We start from the raw sequence: 16,869 nt of genomic DNA, 5'->3' as shown, positions 1-16,869 counted from the left end.
AAAGGTTGACTTTTCAGCAGAAGATAGAAGTTAAAAAAGCAACTTCCTGCAATTTACATGATTACATCAATCTAGAAAATAATACAAATGTTCTTTTTATGTCCTTCTTTGCACCAAATTAATAGAACAACATTTAAATGCTGCATAAATAAAAGTTTCAGTTTAATTAATACAATAACCCTAGAATCACATGTTTACTTTCTGAGAGATTAAGTATTTATGTAAATCATCATTAAAAAGAGCACCATCTGTTACTGTTGCATATTTAATTGATGTTCAACACTGGACTGGACTTTGAAGGAGATTGTTCTAACACATAAACACACAGAGGAGGATGCAGTACTTTTTTTAAGCTTTGCACAGTAACGGCTGTCTATTCTCTCAGGATGCAGGCACATCCTCCGGGGGGGTCAGGAGGCCTGTATGTAACCTGAGAGATGAAACTCAAAAAGCAAAAGAAGTGAGAACATGACTCACTATCAGCCCGTCGCTGTGAGCACATGGTAATAATTGAAGGGGACTAAGTTTGAGTGTATCAACAGTTTCATTAATTCCTCTTATCTGATGTAGATGTAGAGAGCTGGACTGTCAGAGGACACTGCTCAGAGAGATTTTAGTCTTAATTATTTATAATTTGCTTTAAATACGACATGTAAAGTCACTGATATGATTCTATTAACTGAAGTAAAAGTATATCTGGGAATTTCTTGCTCTGGTTTTTGTTTTCTGAGGGAAACTTCGCACTAAGATTTACAAGGCCCGACAGTCCCCTTATGAAACCACATGTAAATTCAATAGATCCAGATTTTTGGTTTTGATGCACTAAATCGCACACACTCGAAAACATCAGTCCATATAAACAGAATTTATTTTTCCATCAAGGTCCATGAATTATTTTCAAATTGCTAAAAAAAAAAAAAAAAAAAAGCCTTCCACAAAATTTCATAGAAATTGGTTGTTTTTTTACAAACTAACAAACAATCCTTGATTGAGGTCCAGACCTCTGATAAGCTTCATGCCAAACCCAGTCGCTTTTTTATCTCTCTGCACTGATGGCGAAAAACTGATAATATGTGCTGGTTGGTGTTGGCTGGTGAGATAATAGCAAACAGGAAGTCATGCTAATGCTGCTGAAGTCAGTGGAAAAGAGCACTTTTAGTTAATGTGTTAATTCTGCCTGTGCATAACCAGGTAGAGCAATAAATCACAGTGTGCTCAGGCGAGTCATAGAGCATAGCATGTAGAGTTATATGATGTATAAAACCATATAGTGTAAAATACGCATTCTTCGCTTCCTGTAAAAAGCATCATCTTACCCACATGTAAGGACATGAAAGTGAATCATAAGTGGATTTTCACCAGATGTTCACTATATTGTTTTATGGCGTCCATGTCCTGCTTATGAAATCTGACTATACAGCTCCAGCATGTGCTCTTTTCTCCTCTAAATTCCTGCTCTATGGCCCCTGTATACCATGACATATGGATGATGAAAAATTCATGGGCTGGCGGTTAACACAAATCTGCAGAGGAGATGGGAAAACATGAGCTTAGCAAGCAGTTCGCCTATTACATTAACAGACGGGGCTGTCATGGGATGATATTGGCGTATGCATATTTCATCTAATCTGATTTCATGTTTAAAGAGCGAGAGAGAAAGTGGTTCAAGTTGTGGAAACAATGACATCATGCTGCATGTTCGTTTGGTGACCCAGCCCAATCAAGGGAGCGGGGCCGAATGTTTTCAAAGATATTATCTCACAGTGCAGGGGTAACATTTTAGCATGTTTACCGCTTCTTCTCTTGCACTGCTTGGTTTTCAGCGTCAGAGAAAAAGTGAGTGACCAGACAGATAACTCAGACGTGCAGAAACACCCTCGTAAATACACACGAGGCACGACCGAATTCGGCAACAGTACAAAAACAGACGGTAAAATTCTGTTTATGATCAGCGCATCTGGACGACGTTAATATATTGAAGCAATAAATTGTTTTTATGCTCATCCCACCCTGGAGGATTACGCTGGATTGCACTGAAAATTTTTCTTTTTAATAAATATCAAACCAGCTCCGAGTGAGAGATATTTCAAACAACGCACACTGAGCTCAGCAAAGACATGTACTGTATAGTTTTCTGTGCCAAGGAGAGGGACCTGGGGAATATAGGACAAATGAGAAAGAGCAGGAGGAGGAGGAGAAGGGGAGGGGAGCAGCTCTTCTCAACTGCTTTGCCTCAAACATGATTGCCTCACTAACTTTCAAAAATACTGTTGATTTAAGCAATGTGCACACAAGGGGTGTTGGGTTTCCGAGGGGCTGGCGGCGGGGAGGGGAGAGGAAGGTCAGCAGTTTGGGAGCATAACTTCAGAATTAGAGAAATAGGGGAAAAATGTTGCTCATAATATTTTCCTTAACAGATGCCCAAACGAGGAGCTGTCAAGGCGCTCCGCGACGAACTTGTTTAAATATATCATACGGGGCACCTCTGCGACAAGCTTACACATGTTTATGTTTTTGCTTTTTAGCACATACGGTATCGCCGCCAAATGAATGCGAGTAACACTCAGCAGACAGCTATGGCGGCTAATAACAAAACCTTGAACCTTGTCATCTGTCATTCAGCGCCTCAGAGGCCCGGCCCACTCAAACTATTTCTGGCTTTTCCTCGCAGCAGAGGAACCTTGGTAATGCCAATATTATTATAGTACAGCTGAGTAGGTAACACCTTCATTATACTATATGTTATATAAGAGCTTGTTTTACATTCAGCACACCACACAATACCTCAATAATATTTAGTTTTTTACCAGCAAGGTCTCCCACATGCAACTTTTCTTTTCTTTTTCTGAGGCAATATTACATTTCTTCTGGCATAGTAATTAAATTGAGGACACAAAGTAGCAGGGGTATAATCAATCCACGCTGGCGGAGAATGTATGATAATTATAAACAAAAACTGTGTCATTCTCCGCTAGCGAAGCAGCTGCAGGGGTGACAGGCGGTGCTGAACATGAATATGGATCACAGGACTAAAAGATCTGGTGACTGACGCAACTGCAGTTTTGCTCGAGCTGGTTCAAAGGCTGGGATGCCATCGGTGACGTGGACGAATAAAAAAAGAAACACGAAAATATAGATCGGGATAGATAAAGCGCAGTCTCCGGCAACTGTCGCTGTCATCCCAGGAACGACCTTACATCATCGAGTAAAGTCAGAGCAAACACCGAGGACATCAGTCATTATGTAAACAGGAGCAGCAGCCGGAGCACGTCGGCGTTTCATTACTCACCTCCAAACACGCTGATGAGTCTGAAGGAGACATTTGCATTTCTTTTTTCATGCTCACATTAAAAAAACTCATTCTGCTTAATCTGTACATGATGCACATACATTTACTGCAGTGTTGCATCTATAACCAGGCTACCAAGAAAAGAGTGGATTTCACCACCTCACACAGCACCGCACCGACAGCCGTGCTCAAACTCTGCGATAGCACTTTTTTTTTTTTAACTGATCCCTCTCGTCTTTTCTACCCCCTGAGGTAGCTTGACACACTTTCATGAATTAGCTTCGACAAGACGGACGGCTATTAGAGCTGCCACAGCAGATTTGGCTGAATCTGAAAGGTCAGAATTAGCATTGAGGGAAACACAGAAATCGTCCTAAAACATTCCCCGGATACATTTTTTACTTTTTAATATTTCACAGATGCCCAGTATTACTTCTGATATGTCCACGGTGCTGGTATTTATCCTAATAAAGGTGGATTTAATTTGGCGTAAAGAACGAGAACTTTACTCCGCAGCTGTTTCTACATGAATATGTGAAAACATTCATCTATGTGTTTGTGCCCAAACGTAAGACGCCCTTGAGGCCTTGGTTCACTTGGCAGAATGATGGAAATTACTTAGCTCTGCTGTTTTGAAACCAATCACAAACAAGTCTCCTAGCAGCAATCCAAGCAGAAATAAAACCTGCTTCGAACCTAGTAAACCTTCATGTGAATAACATTAGAAATCTGCCTTAGTAAAAAAAAAGAAAGAAGCAGAACTCCCTTAGGCTCTGAAAATAAACCTTTAGCTTAAATGTGGCTCACAGAGGAATGGCTTTATTGAGCCAAGTGAATGAGCAACAGCAGCCACAGGATGTTAGCGTTACTATTCATAACTTATTTTCCTATGCTTAAAACCATTTTCCCTTCTGGTCTCACCTTTGCTGCTCTCTTAAAATGCAATTACCTACTGGTAAATTTAGAGGAAAAGAAAAACAATGACTTCTGACCAGAGGAGCCGTTACTGTGAATGTCAAATTGATGCTTCACAAGGGTCCGCCGAGCTCCGGCGAGCTGCCGACCAGAGGAAATGTAAAGAGAGATGAATCACAATATTCCTTTGTCTTAGACGGCGCAGCGTTAATAAAATGTGTGGATTCATGAGCGGCAGGGAAAGCGCAGTAGATGGCGTGTTCCAGCAGAATTCTTCAGTGGAACAACAAAATGATTTTTATAGGTGTGACGGGCGAGCGTTTTTAAATGGCAGTCATTCGTGCTCCTTAATGAAAAACATATTGAAAGCATAATGACTCTTTAAATCGATCAAAAACATGTTGGGTTCAGATGACTTTGGTCTAGTTGAGCCATGACAAGTCTAAATGGACAAATCAGAGGAATTACAACATAAAAAAAAGTGTGAGGGCAGAAATGAGACCACAGCATAAAAACCCATGATCTTGACACAAATCCAAATTACAACTACTGAAAATAATCCCTGTTTTGACTGTCTCTTTCTTTTTATATTCCTTTTACTCGAAGCCAAAACAAGTGAGGCGTAGAACAGCCTCCTGGGTTGCGCATTGTTCCAAAGAAACATTTTGGATTTTGTGAGCGAATGAGAGAAAAAGTACAATTTTTAAAAAGAGACATTTCCCCATGCATTATTCTTCCTTGCAAACCTACAACTTGACCACCGACAACTAAACAGGAGATTCAGGTGTGTTATGCTAGTAGCTGCTAATGTAGCGTGTCAGGCTGCTAGCCTCAAGCAAGAGAACCTGTGGAAACCGTCAGTGATCTGCTGAGGTCACTTAACACATAACTCTACACGTCCCTGATCTCAATCTCATTTTTCAGAATTGTAGTCTTTATGCAAAAAAATATTTGATCCACAAAGCATTACTGCTCGCCAAGAACTGTAAACAGACTTTGATGTGTAAAACCAAAGCCCTGCTATAATTAAAACCCCTCTGGATTATCTGAGAAAAACATTTGTCACAAACCTTTGCACAGAGCAGTTTTTCTCAGGAACTGCTGTGGTTTTGCAGATGCATGATTTCACAGGACAGCAGCTGTATTTGGTTTTAGATACAGTAGCTCCTTTCTATTTTCCCTTTCATGGTTTTCTTTTTGATAAGCTGCCCTTAAGCAAATCAAGGTTTTAATTGGACTCAAGTAGACTTTCTGGACTTTCAGAATAGAACTACATTTCTTGACCCTAAAAATTAAACACTGTTCATTTTCCACTAAAAAAGCAACTTTAACAAAAGGTCAGAGAAACCTAAATGACTTAATTGAAAGATGGCATTTTGAAGGAGCCGCTAAAATAAATTATCTAAAAGGGTAAAATCAAATCTCCCGTCGCTGTACTCACCAAACTCGTCACAGATGCTCTCGTTCTGCAGCAGGGCAGGGTGCTCAAAGGTGTCCCTGCAGTACAGGATCCTCGTGCTCCCGCCCAATGCAGCAATGCCGCCCAGCGCCAGAACCGTGTGGTCGATGAGCAGAGAGGATGGCTGCTGGCTGAGCCGTGCCAAAACCGAGCGGTAGCGGCAATACTGGGGATAACTGAGGACTAACACCTTCTGCCCGTCCTCCTCCTGGCCTGGAAAAAAATACAGACACAAAGTTAGAAGGTCCACAGAGTTTATACATAGTTTGATTCAAAATGCAACAGCGAACATTTGTTACTCAACTGCTCCTTTAAGATTTGTGGAGAATGGCTGCAGTAAATTCTACACGACACTTTCACTCTTCAATTTCTTTTTTTAGTTCTTCATTCTCGCTCAGAGATCAGTCTTTGGCTGTTTTATATTCTGGCTCATCTACTGCCACTGGGCTGTGAATACGATCCTTTTACTCCACTGACCTTAAATTGTAAGGTTTCAGTATGTTTGATGAGATATTACACTTTAACTCTGGGCCTTCTGTAACTTTTGATGAGCAAAAACTAAATGGGAAATCCACCCATTATCTATCCCACAATCCCTCGACAATCCCAGCGGACATTGGGTGAGAGGCTGGGTTCACCCTGAACATTTTGCCAGCGTATCACAGGGCTGATGTATAGAGTCAGACAACCATTCCCGCTCACGTCCAAACCTACAGTCAATTTATTGTCTCCAATGAAGCTAACCTGAACCAAACTGTGGGAGAAAGCTGCAAGAAAAACCCACGCTGACACCGTGGAGGCCGTGCAAACTCCACACAGAGCGACCATGGGTACCACCTCCGAGTGGGAGACAACCACTGCACCGCCATGCCACCCGTCAACAGTAAATATGTATGATTAAAAACTTTTTATGTAAGCGTTACCAAAAACCTATCCCCAATAACCGCTGGCAAGCAAATATGTTATATTGTCGAGTTCCAAACAAACTTTTGAATCATTCTCTCTCATATACAACTCTCTTCATATACAATATCTTGGATTCATATCTCAACGATCTCGCCGCGTGTTTCAGTAAATGCATCATGCAGGAATCAACATGTTCCGATGCTTCTGTTTCATTGTGACACAACAAGTTTCACAAAGTCTCACACTTTCGCTGTGCACACACACACAGACACACACACACACACTAATGTGGTCAGGCTGCATGTTTGCGTGACATGCATCGCAGTTAATGAGACAAGAGGAATGACAAGAAGAACATCTATGTGCTTCCAATTTCGCTTGACAGGGTCTTTTGTTCGAGTTGGCACATCTGCACAATTTAGACAATAGGTGTGATGACTTCCTGATAGCTGAACTTGTTATCTGTAAATGTAAGAATATAAAATCTAATCTAAAATACCTTTTGAGAAGTAAAGGAGTAATCTGAACCTGCTGCCTAACGACTAAGCTCTGTTTTAAAGGTAAATGTAGAACCTCCCATCAGTCAGATGTTATCATCACGTTGGTGTTGTTATTGTCGATGTGTGACATGTGAGTGTAGTTAATGTTCCTCCGACAGTCAGTAAGTTTGATTGATGCGCTTTCACCTGTGACAGTTTTCAACTGGTGACCAAATCTTTCCCTTTGTTTGGAAAAGCTCAGAACAGGATGTACCGACTGAGCCGAAACAATAAACTGCCACAAGAGCCAGGAGGAGACGCTGGTAGACAAATCAAACTGTTTATGGGCTCATATACGGATACTGTGGGATTGTACAGTATGGAAGTGCTTTGAGATGAATGTTGAGTTCTTGTGTAACGTTTGATGGGAGTGTTTTGTGAGCAGTAATGCCAGTATGTAGTCATAAACCAAAGTATTAGATAAATACAAGTTTTGATTTCTACTGATGTTGCTGCACGGAGGATGAGTGTTGAGGGATCAGCACAGTTTTTACTGTTCATCCTGAGAGGAACATTAACATCTGCACCAGATTTCACAGCAATCCATCAAATCCTTCTTGAGATATTTCAGTCCAGGCCAGAGCGGGGGTCTGACTGACAGACTGTCATCCCCGGGTAATAAAACACCATAAACTCACTGCTGAACGGTTACAAGAGTGAGTTTCACTTAAAAAAAAAAAAAAACAGCAACACAAAGTCTTAAAAAACTACAATTCTTTTAGTATCAGAGGCATAAAAAGTCACAGGAACATTTTTAAGAGAATTCAGAAATTTTCAGCCTCTAAAACCTAAAAGATGTGTATAGGGTTTAACTTGAAAAGCAAATTTCTCTTTTGTATGTTCATAAATAATATCCGTTCATGACTTTTCAATCATTTGCATAATACCTTTCATTTACGACACGAACTGAACCAGAAGATTGTACATTTTATTAACGTGACACAGTAAAAACCTGTTCTTTCAGTACATTGTCTTTCGAGTTCATGCAAATAAAACTTATGGCTGTTAACACTACAGGGAACTACTGTTTTTATAACCTGTAACTAATCATTACTTTCGCTTTCAATCAGTCTCTTCAATTATTTTGTGTATTTTATGAATTGTTTTTTTTTCATAAAATGTCAGAAAATAAAAAAATGCCACTTATTATTTTCATTTTTTCCAAAAGCCAAAGTTAAACATGTTTTAAAACGTCTTGTTTTGTCACATCACCTGACGAAAAAGTTTTCAGATAGATATAATTGAAAATATTCATTAATGAGAAGTTTCTTCTGATTTGAGTCATTGTTTCAGCTTCGCAGTCATATGATGCTGAATCTGGTCCAATGCTCCCTGAAGAAAACCTGAGACTGTGATAATAACTTATTTCTTATCTTATGATTATATCATTAGAAAATGACACATGATCTCAGCAGTTAATACAACTCAGGTCAACGGTGTGAGCGGATATCGCCCAAATCAAAACCCACACACACACACACACACACACACACACACACACACACACACACACACACACACACACACACACACACACACACACAGTTCATGTGCCTTGTCCCTTGAAGCTTTGTTCAATGTCACATTTTGTATCGAGACTTAAAAGCTGTTGTTTTAAAGGCTAATATTTTTGTAGCTTACAAAGCCGACTACACGGTCCAACAGTTGATGAAGCAGAGTCAGGCAGTTTGAAACATGATTTTTATATGAATTATTCACTGTCCTGTCTGCTTTTATAAAGCTCTGGGTGCTGCTGTGTTTAATATTTCACTAACTAGTGAGCATCATCTGAAGAGTCAATTTTAACAGGTCTATTTTTAAAAATGCATTTGTCCCATTTGCATTTTTTGGGGTTTTATCTCGTCAAGCTGCAGGTCGACACAATTTGGCTGGAAAGTGCAGCAGAACCAGAGCAGGAAGGACAGCACTCGTGACATATTTACTGCAGCTGCATTCCCGACAATCAGCGTAATTAGTTCCACTGTACTCCAATACGACGACCACTTCAAAAGAAATTATTCAAGCCATTCAGAGAGCACGCACATGCACACGCATGCACACAGAGTTTCGGGAGGTAGGTGCCACAAAGCCCACAGATGTATACACACACTTTTCCTTGCATACATGCACATTCACTGCAGACACACACACACACACACACATCCATCACATATCGCTGCAGTTGCAGTATGAAATTACAGCTCAGAGGTGGAGCAGGCTTTGTTTCCAAATGTCAGGGATTTTATTGTAAGCGGTCACCGTCAGACCTGCTCTTTCTCCCGAGGATCCTCACAACATTTCACTTGATTAGATTCAATTTGGAGAGCGAGCTGCAGGGCATTAATAATGGTACAAAGGCGCCATGTCTGAATGAGTGTGTGTGTGTGTGTGTGCCGGTGCATGTAATGTACCACTTTAACACTTTAAGAATTCCTTTTGTTCTTAAAGCCCCGACCTTTCCAAATAAAGGACGCCCTTATCTTTACGTAAGCTTTCTAATTGGTTTGGGCTGTGGCTGTGTCGCCGGAGAGCTGGAAGACATTATGCAATTTGTTTCTCTCTCTCTGGATCTGTTTGTCCCTCTGTCTGTCCATCCGCTCCCGGTGCTGTAGCGTGTTGATCAAACAGCTGTGGTGCGGCAGATTATTTTCAGAACACGCTGTAAAGCTCCTGACCTCATAAACAACAATAGTGTCAGGGTCATAACTGCTCTACAGGACAGCTGACTTTACAACCGCTCAGTCAGTGCGCCACTCAATAAATTCTACTACAGCGCAACAGTAAACTGATGAAGTACGCTCACAGTTAAGTGGCAAATATATGTATTACACCGCATTTCATGATCTGCACACATGTGGAAGTAACCAGGACAAGTGAACTCCAGTTAATGTGTGAAACTAAAGTGCCTCTTCACACATAAACATCTGTTTACATGGTTTGTTATACCAGTTGCATAATGATTTCAAAAGTCTGAAAAATAATATCCCTGCACGGTACGAATTTATATCTGAAAGCTTGTGTTACAAGCTGAGGGGGGAGTGGATTATAAAAGACACGAAGGTTTACGAGCCAAGAGACGCTATCGAGTTGCCTTATGTAGGATCCAGTGTTTTTGGAGCTTGACTCATCCGAGGGATTAAAAATTAGAATATTTTGGCCTCTTGCTTCAAATTTGTTCACTCTTTTCATTGTCTTGAGTCCCTCAGCTTTCTATGAACGCAAACACTGCAGGAGTGACCCCTTCTTTTGTGTTGTGCCGCATTAATAATTAATAAACCGCACCGTTTGTTTGTTAGCATGATTCCACAAAAAGCACAAGACGGATTAGCATGAAACTCGTTGAAGTGGTGCGTTGTGGGACAAGGAAGAAGATCAGGAGCGGGATCAAATTTTTTTCACATTACATGAGCGGTTTGTCAAATTTATGTGAATTTCACAAAATAATGCAAGAAAACTACTCAGCCTTGTGTAGAGAGCTGTTATTGTATAAGATCTGGTTCAGTTTCTGTGAATCAAAATAAGCATTTAAAGGGAGTGAGCTGTTTTCAGTTACTGTTTCAGTAACAAATTCTCACTTCAGCTTTTTTCCGAGAATTGATATTTTGCCAATGTTTAATGTAGTTTGCAGAAGCTGGTATCTGGTGCATTACATGTATATGCAATGTGGTGGTAAATTGGCCAATTAGCCTTGAGTTCCCTTGTAGTTTACAAATAAGTTACCGGGAAGGAGGAAATAGGATTAAGTTACAGGAAATGATCAGAGGAATAAGCAACAGGTTAAGAAGGTGAACATTATGTTCTCTAAAGGTCGAATGAAAAGTGAAGACTGACGCAGAGTTCAGGAGCAACACAGAAAAGATAATTCACAGATTTATAAGTTGTACCTGTCAAAGAGACGAGTGAAAACAACCTGATCTATTAGACAGTTGAAGACTACAGATGTCACAACTGACGATCCTGCAAAATACTGCTAACTGGAACTTTGTCATGCAAAGCCTGCAAACTGACTAGAGTCACTTTAAAATCAATGTTAACATGCAGTTAGTTGAAAGAGGCACACGCAGGAGTGATATTAGCATAACTCTATAGTCTTATTTCTGGCAGCAGAACTTCAAGCTGCAGACGCTTCACGCTCGACAGAGTTGCTTGAGAAAAAAGTGCATCACATTACATGACAAAGCCTGGGATGAGGTTCACTGTGACCTGAGACGACAGGATGGGACTGATCTTTGTTACGTCTCCGAGATTAAAGAAGCTCGACAGAAGCAGATTTCAAAAGTGCAAATTCGAATGCAAACTGGAATCTTTTCTGATTTTGCATTTTCAAACACAGGAACTACAGAGACTGAACTGTGTGTGCAACATCGTCAGGATCAATGATTCAAATTTATGTTTCATGAGTCAGCCGCCCCCTGATGTTGGCGAGACAATTATTTAAAATGGATGGTCTGTTAAAACCATTTGAGGCTTGGAAAATCTTAAAAACAACATCAGCCAGTCATAGTTTCTTTCTGTCGGTCTTTGTCTTTCTTATTCAGAGAATCATATTAGTGTTCCAGGTTCTGTTTTAACCAAAGGTGGCTTTAAAGAAACGGCACAATGAATCAATACAGTGTGTGTTAGTGCTGTGGTTTTGCAGGATTGTGCTTTTGCTATGAATCATGACCCAGGGGATCTGATGCCACACAAATGAAAGAGGAGAGGAACTCAAAGAAAAGCCATGTCTGTTGATTTTCTCAAGACAAAAACATACAAACACCTGTCACTGAGCAATATTATTCTTCCAGTGCCTCATTTAATCAAACACCTTTACAAGCAAGGACGGGAGCAGAGCATGAACAAAATGAATAGTTCCAGTGCAGGGCTTGTGTTTTTATACGTATTGATTTGAAGAAATAAAATAAAACTGTAAAAAAAAAAAAGAAAGAAAGAGAAAAATAAGTCCGAGGTTCATACCACTGGTTCAGATTTGACTGATTTCCTGGCTCCAGACAATCCCTGCTTTCTATTCAGAGCTGTGTGACTTTCAAGATGCTAATAAAACATTTGCTGGTGTGTAAAGGAAACAAGAAAATGTGACAGTTCCCTGCCAAACAGCAACTTTATCTTAAAGCCAGAGTCGTATCAGCCTTTTCACAACATCTGTGTCTGCTTCCTGTCCGTCGTCCAAAAAAATGTGATTCCTCTCAAAACGACTCAAGAATTTAATCCTTTTAGCAGCTGACTTTTCTCTCTTTCCTGGAAATCTCGGTCATCGGATTTCCCTCAAACACACCATTGCATTTGGAAACAGACGAATCATCACAGGAAACCAGTAATGTCACTGTGCTGACTTGAAATTAAACTATTAGTAGATTAATCATGGCTTCAGCTAACAAACACTGAAATGTCAACAGTTGTGACGTGTGTTGTTGTTGAGTTCCCAGCTGCTCCCATGTGAACGTATTCAAATATCTTTGCATTTACAAAACATTGAAGGATAGTTTCAACTTTACTGTTTCATTTCATGTGTGAAATGAGGATTCAATGGATCCGTAAAATCAATCGACAGAATGATGAAGAATCTTAGATACAGATTTAAAATCTGCTGCTGTAACACGGTAAACTTCGCCTTAGTGGGACAAAATCTTATTTCCTATTATCTTCGTCTCACTGGCTTTCAATTTGAGTCGAGTTTGAGACCTTGATTTCATCTGCTATGGACAATATTTTAATCCTCAAATATTTGTTTTTTATTTTTAATCTATTGCTTTTGGTATTTTTCATTTAATCTCTCTTCATATCCATTTAAGTATTATTTTACCTTTGGTTGTTTTATTATTCGTTTTAAGTCTATGTTAGTTTTTGAGAGAAACCATCTGAAAAGAGGTTTTTGCATGTAAACCTTCACAGTGTTGCATGTTTAGAAAAACTTTTGTGATTTATGAGCTGAAGTCCTTTAAAAACATATTAAATGGGAAATAACGGACTAGTGTAAAAGAGCCTGCTGCAGCAGACTGTTAAAGTCATCAGCTGCAGTAACTGTCATGAGACACTGCACAGTAAAAATACAGAATCCATCTACTCCAACACTGTAAAAGCAACACGCTGTAATATATGTGCACAGTGTTTGGTTCAGAAATATGACAAAATGATATTCAACAACACGGGGCGGATGTGATATTTGTTGGATAAATATTCAAGCTTGTCCTCTGAGGAAAACCCCTCGGTAAAAAAGGAAGTGAGGAGATTATGTGAGAGGAGCAGGGGTGGAAATAAGTTTGACGAAAACGAGCTCTGACGCTGTATTACACCAGAAAGAATTAAGGCACATTTTGTGTAATTACACCAGAGGAAAAATTCCAGTTTCTCTTCCATAACAAGCGATAAATTACTCGTCATGATCAAAATCTCAGAAATGCTGCATACAACATGAAACTCATTAGTTGTGGTTGAGGCAGCTGCTCCGCTGGATGAATAGCTGCAATTTTACATGAAACATCTCTGATATCCTTGAGTTTCAAAACAGGGAAATAAACAAGGGGTGAGCCAGTTCTGAATCCTGCTTCAGCTGCAGAGTTTCTGTCGTGGCTTTGAACGCTGGGAATGAATCGTAATATGAGGGCTGCTGCTGACAGTTAAAAGCAGATCTGTGCCGGCTAATTAAAAACCAAGTGTGACTCATGTAAACTGTCATTTACATTCAGCTGAGCTTTAAAAAAACATCCAAACTGCCCACAAGCTCTGACAAGATCTCTCAAGCAAGTGTGCTCATTTCTCCTGACACAGAGGAGCAGGGAAAAAAAGCTGAAAACTATTACTCTGGCTCTTGCTCTCTGTCAGCCGCTGTAGTCCTTAAATCACTCACTTGCCTCAAAATTTGCTGTTGTCAACATTTCCACATTATCTGCTCGGCCAAGGAATTTACTGGATCCCCCCGCTGCGTTGGCAAGGCGTGCAACCAAGACCCAATAATGTACCCTTCATATTTGATTTTTTTTTTGTCTAAAGGCTTTAAAAAAAAAAGGCATTAGTGAAGATAAGAGGGACAGAAGACAAAGACAGAGGGAGGGAGGAGGAGGTTTGGTATTCTCACTCCATCCTGCAGGCTCTCGGCTCCGTGCTCTGTATTGATTTCCGAGGTCGCCCTGTTTCCATTTAACTTCTTCTCATAATATATAACACATCTCTGATTCTTCCGCCTCTGCTCTCTCTCCGGCTCCCTCGCTCACTTCTCAATGGAGGGACGTGACACAGAGAGGCGGCCATAGAAGCAGCAGCAGGCGCCCGATCTGGCTATTGGTTTTCATGTTATTGAAACCTGACCAAATAAAGAGGGAACAGCATCTGTCAATGACACCAAATGGAAATTATGCACGGGGGCGGGAGCTCTCACTGGAGGCAACCTTGTTGTTTCCTACGAGGACAGAATTACATAAAACAATAACGTGCATTAATTGAATTTACGTGATTCATCGCTCGTCCAGTCTGTGAATGACTACACTGTCTCGGTTAAAACGAAATGTGCTGGAACATTTTGCTAATTACAAGCGAGCACTGCGCTGTAAACAAAACCACATTAATCACACGGGGGGGGGATGCGGTGCCGATAAATCACTGCATTGGGGTAAAACAAAGCAAAGTAATCACACAGTGTATCACTATAACTCAGTGCAAATGGGATGATATGTCAATTTCACTTCATATATCTGCTTAGAATAACACACTGTGTTTGAAAATGATGCATCAGTCACACACGCTGACTCACCTTTCCTCTGTTCATCATATCAGCAGCAAGCTGTGCTGCTCTAAACACACACACTCACACACAATGTACACAATGTACACAACCCACACATTCAGCCCTTTAAAGGCACACGCCACCTAAATCCAACCGTTTGACTGTCAAGCTGAACTGGTCGACATGTGTGGAATCAATATGAAGAATGAATTACCATACATTAAATTCTAACATGTCACGTATATAAATAATAAGAAGTGACGATCAATCAAATGAAGTGTATTCTCTGTTGGGGCGTCAGACAAAGCTCTTCATGCGTTGAGGCTGCGTCCATCAATATTTTTATATCAACAACAGACTGTGTGTATTGTGAAACGGCTTCGCTCGTAGTTCCCCTCAGCATCTCTCAGCACTGTTGTGGTTTCACGAGCCACAATGTAACTGTTTTGGAAAACCTCATTTCCAGCAGCAGCTGTTTTCTGCAGAAAAAACCCTAAAAAACCCACAGAGCACTTCAGGCTCAGCACCAAACAACAGGCAGCAGCTACACAGACAGATTATTCTCAGGACCTGATGGAGACCAAACCAGAGTTGGAAGACAAGTGAATGTTGGAGTTATGATAATCACATGGTCGGAAACACGACTCTAATGGATGAATGCTAATGTTTTTGTCGGCTGATGCAGATGTTAGGGCGTAAAACGTTTCGGATAGCGATGTATCGTCCAATTCATCGTACATAATATCTTGTTATCAAACCCAGATGACAAAGAAATGTAAGTGAGGCTTGATATTACATGAATACAACTTTTTTTCATTCAAAGTTTTCATGTGGGGGTGGGGGGCGGACTCTTCAGCAGAATAATCTATTGTCTCCAAACAGAACAAGATATTTTGATTAATGAGCAATCACATGTTTATCTGACAAACCCAGCAGCAGTTTCAACGAACGAGTACGAGGCCAGTTTGTCAGACAACTGTGACACTGAGTGTTTAACCCTTTCATGGTTCAATATGACTGTCTGGAAATCACTGAGGTTACAAACAGGAGGCGGAGAGAAGTTGTTTGTGCCGCAGGACTGGTTTGAGAAGTTTCTATACGGCTGTGAATCATCACGGATTCATGCTGCTTATAGGCACATGTTTGCATCTGATATTGAACATCGCATATACAATGGGTGGAGTGTGACTTTAACAGATATCTGGCTTTTATATTCACAGGAATGTCTGTCCAATTCTTCCAAGAGAATCATATTCTCACAAAAGGGCACAAACACCCAGAGGAAATGCTCTATTGAAACTTAACAGGGGGCAGAGCGAGAGAGAGAGAGAGAGAGAGAGAGAGAGAGAGAGGAAGAGCGTGAGAGCCAGAAAGAGAAAGAGAGCGAGAGAGAGAGAAGCCTCCATGCATGCTGGCTCCTGTTCTTAATTATAGTAAAGCACTAAAGTGCCTCATTCATTTCAGTCGGGTGGAGCAGTGGCCTGTGACAAAGATTAAAAAAAAAATAAAAAAAATGTTTATATAATTTTCACCTCAATTTATTTAAGTGTGCGGCGCAAGGATTGAGGACACAGCTATGCATACAAAAACAAGCACACACACAAGTCACACTCGTAAGAGGTGTATAAACACACACAGGCATAAAACACACACACACACACATAAACACAGAGAATTCAACTTCTCTCAGCTTAATTCCATCCCAGATGTTCCTGTGGTTGACGCGGGGGGGGCATGGGGGGGGGTAAATGGCCGTACCACATTTTCAAAAAACACACACCCATATTAAATGTTTTCAGTTAAACAGACGAGAAGAGAAGAGGAGAGAAGGAGAAGAAACAACACAAGCACTTTCCTCCAGTTGATTTATGTGATTCTATTACATTAAACATTCTTTCCCCTGAGCAGGCTCAGCTCCCTAGCAACCATCGCTCGCAGCCCTAATGTGTCTGGCACGCGGCCACAGAGCGCTGCCTGCCTTATTGATTGCCAGATTGAGAAGTTTGCATTTAATAGGTCCTGTAATACATGAAGGAATTAT

The 16,869-nt window shown here is 40.6% G+C and overlaps 1 protein-coding gene across 1 annotated transcript in view; it reads right to left on the bottom strand.

Annotated features, from left to right (window-relative positions):
• arid5b (AT-rich interaction domain 5B) overlaps positions 1-16,869 on the bottom strand; it is a 75,005-nt gene that overhangs the window by 35,474 nt on the left and 22,662 nt on the right. Inside the window, exon 4 of the mRNA XM_020096580.2 lies at positions 5,646-5,876. Within this exon, the coding sequence (XP_019952139.1) occupies positions 5,646-5,876 (231 nt within the window). The remainder of the gene's footprint in view (positions 1-5,645; positions 5,877-16,869) is intronic.

The sequence above is a fragment of the Paralichthys olivaceus genome, chromosome 14 (genome assembly GCF_024713975.1).
Source record: "Paralichthys olivaceus isolate ysfri-2021 chromosome 14, ASM2471397v2, whole genome shotgun sequence".
NCBI classification, from domain to species: Eukaryota; Metazoa; Chordata; class Actinopteri; order Pleuronectiformes; family Paralichthyidae; genus Paralichthys; species Paralichthys olivaceus.
This window is presented reverse-complemented; position numbering and strand designations above follow the sequence as displayed.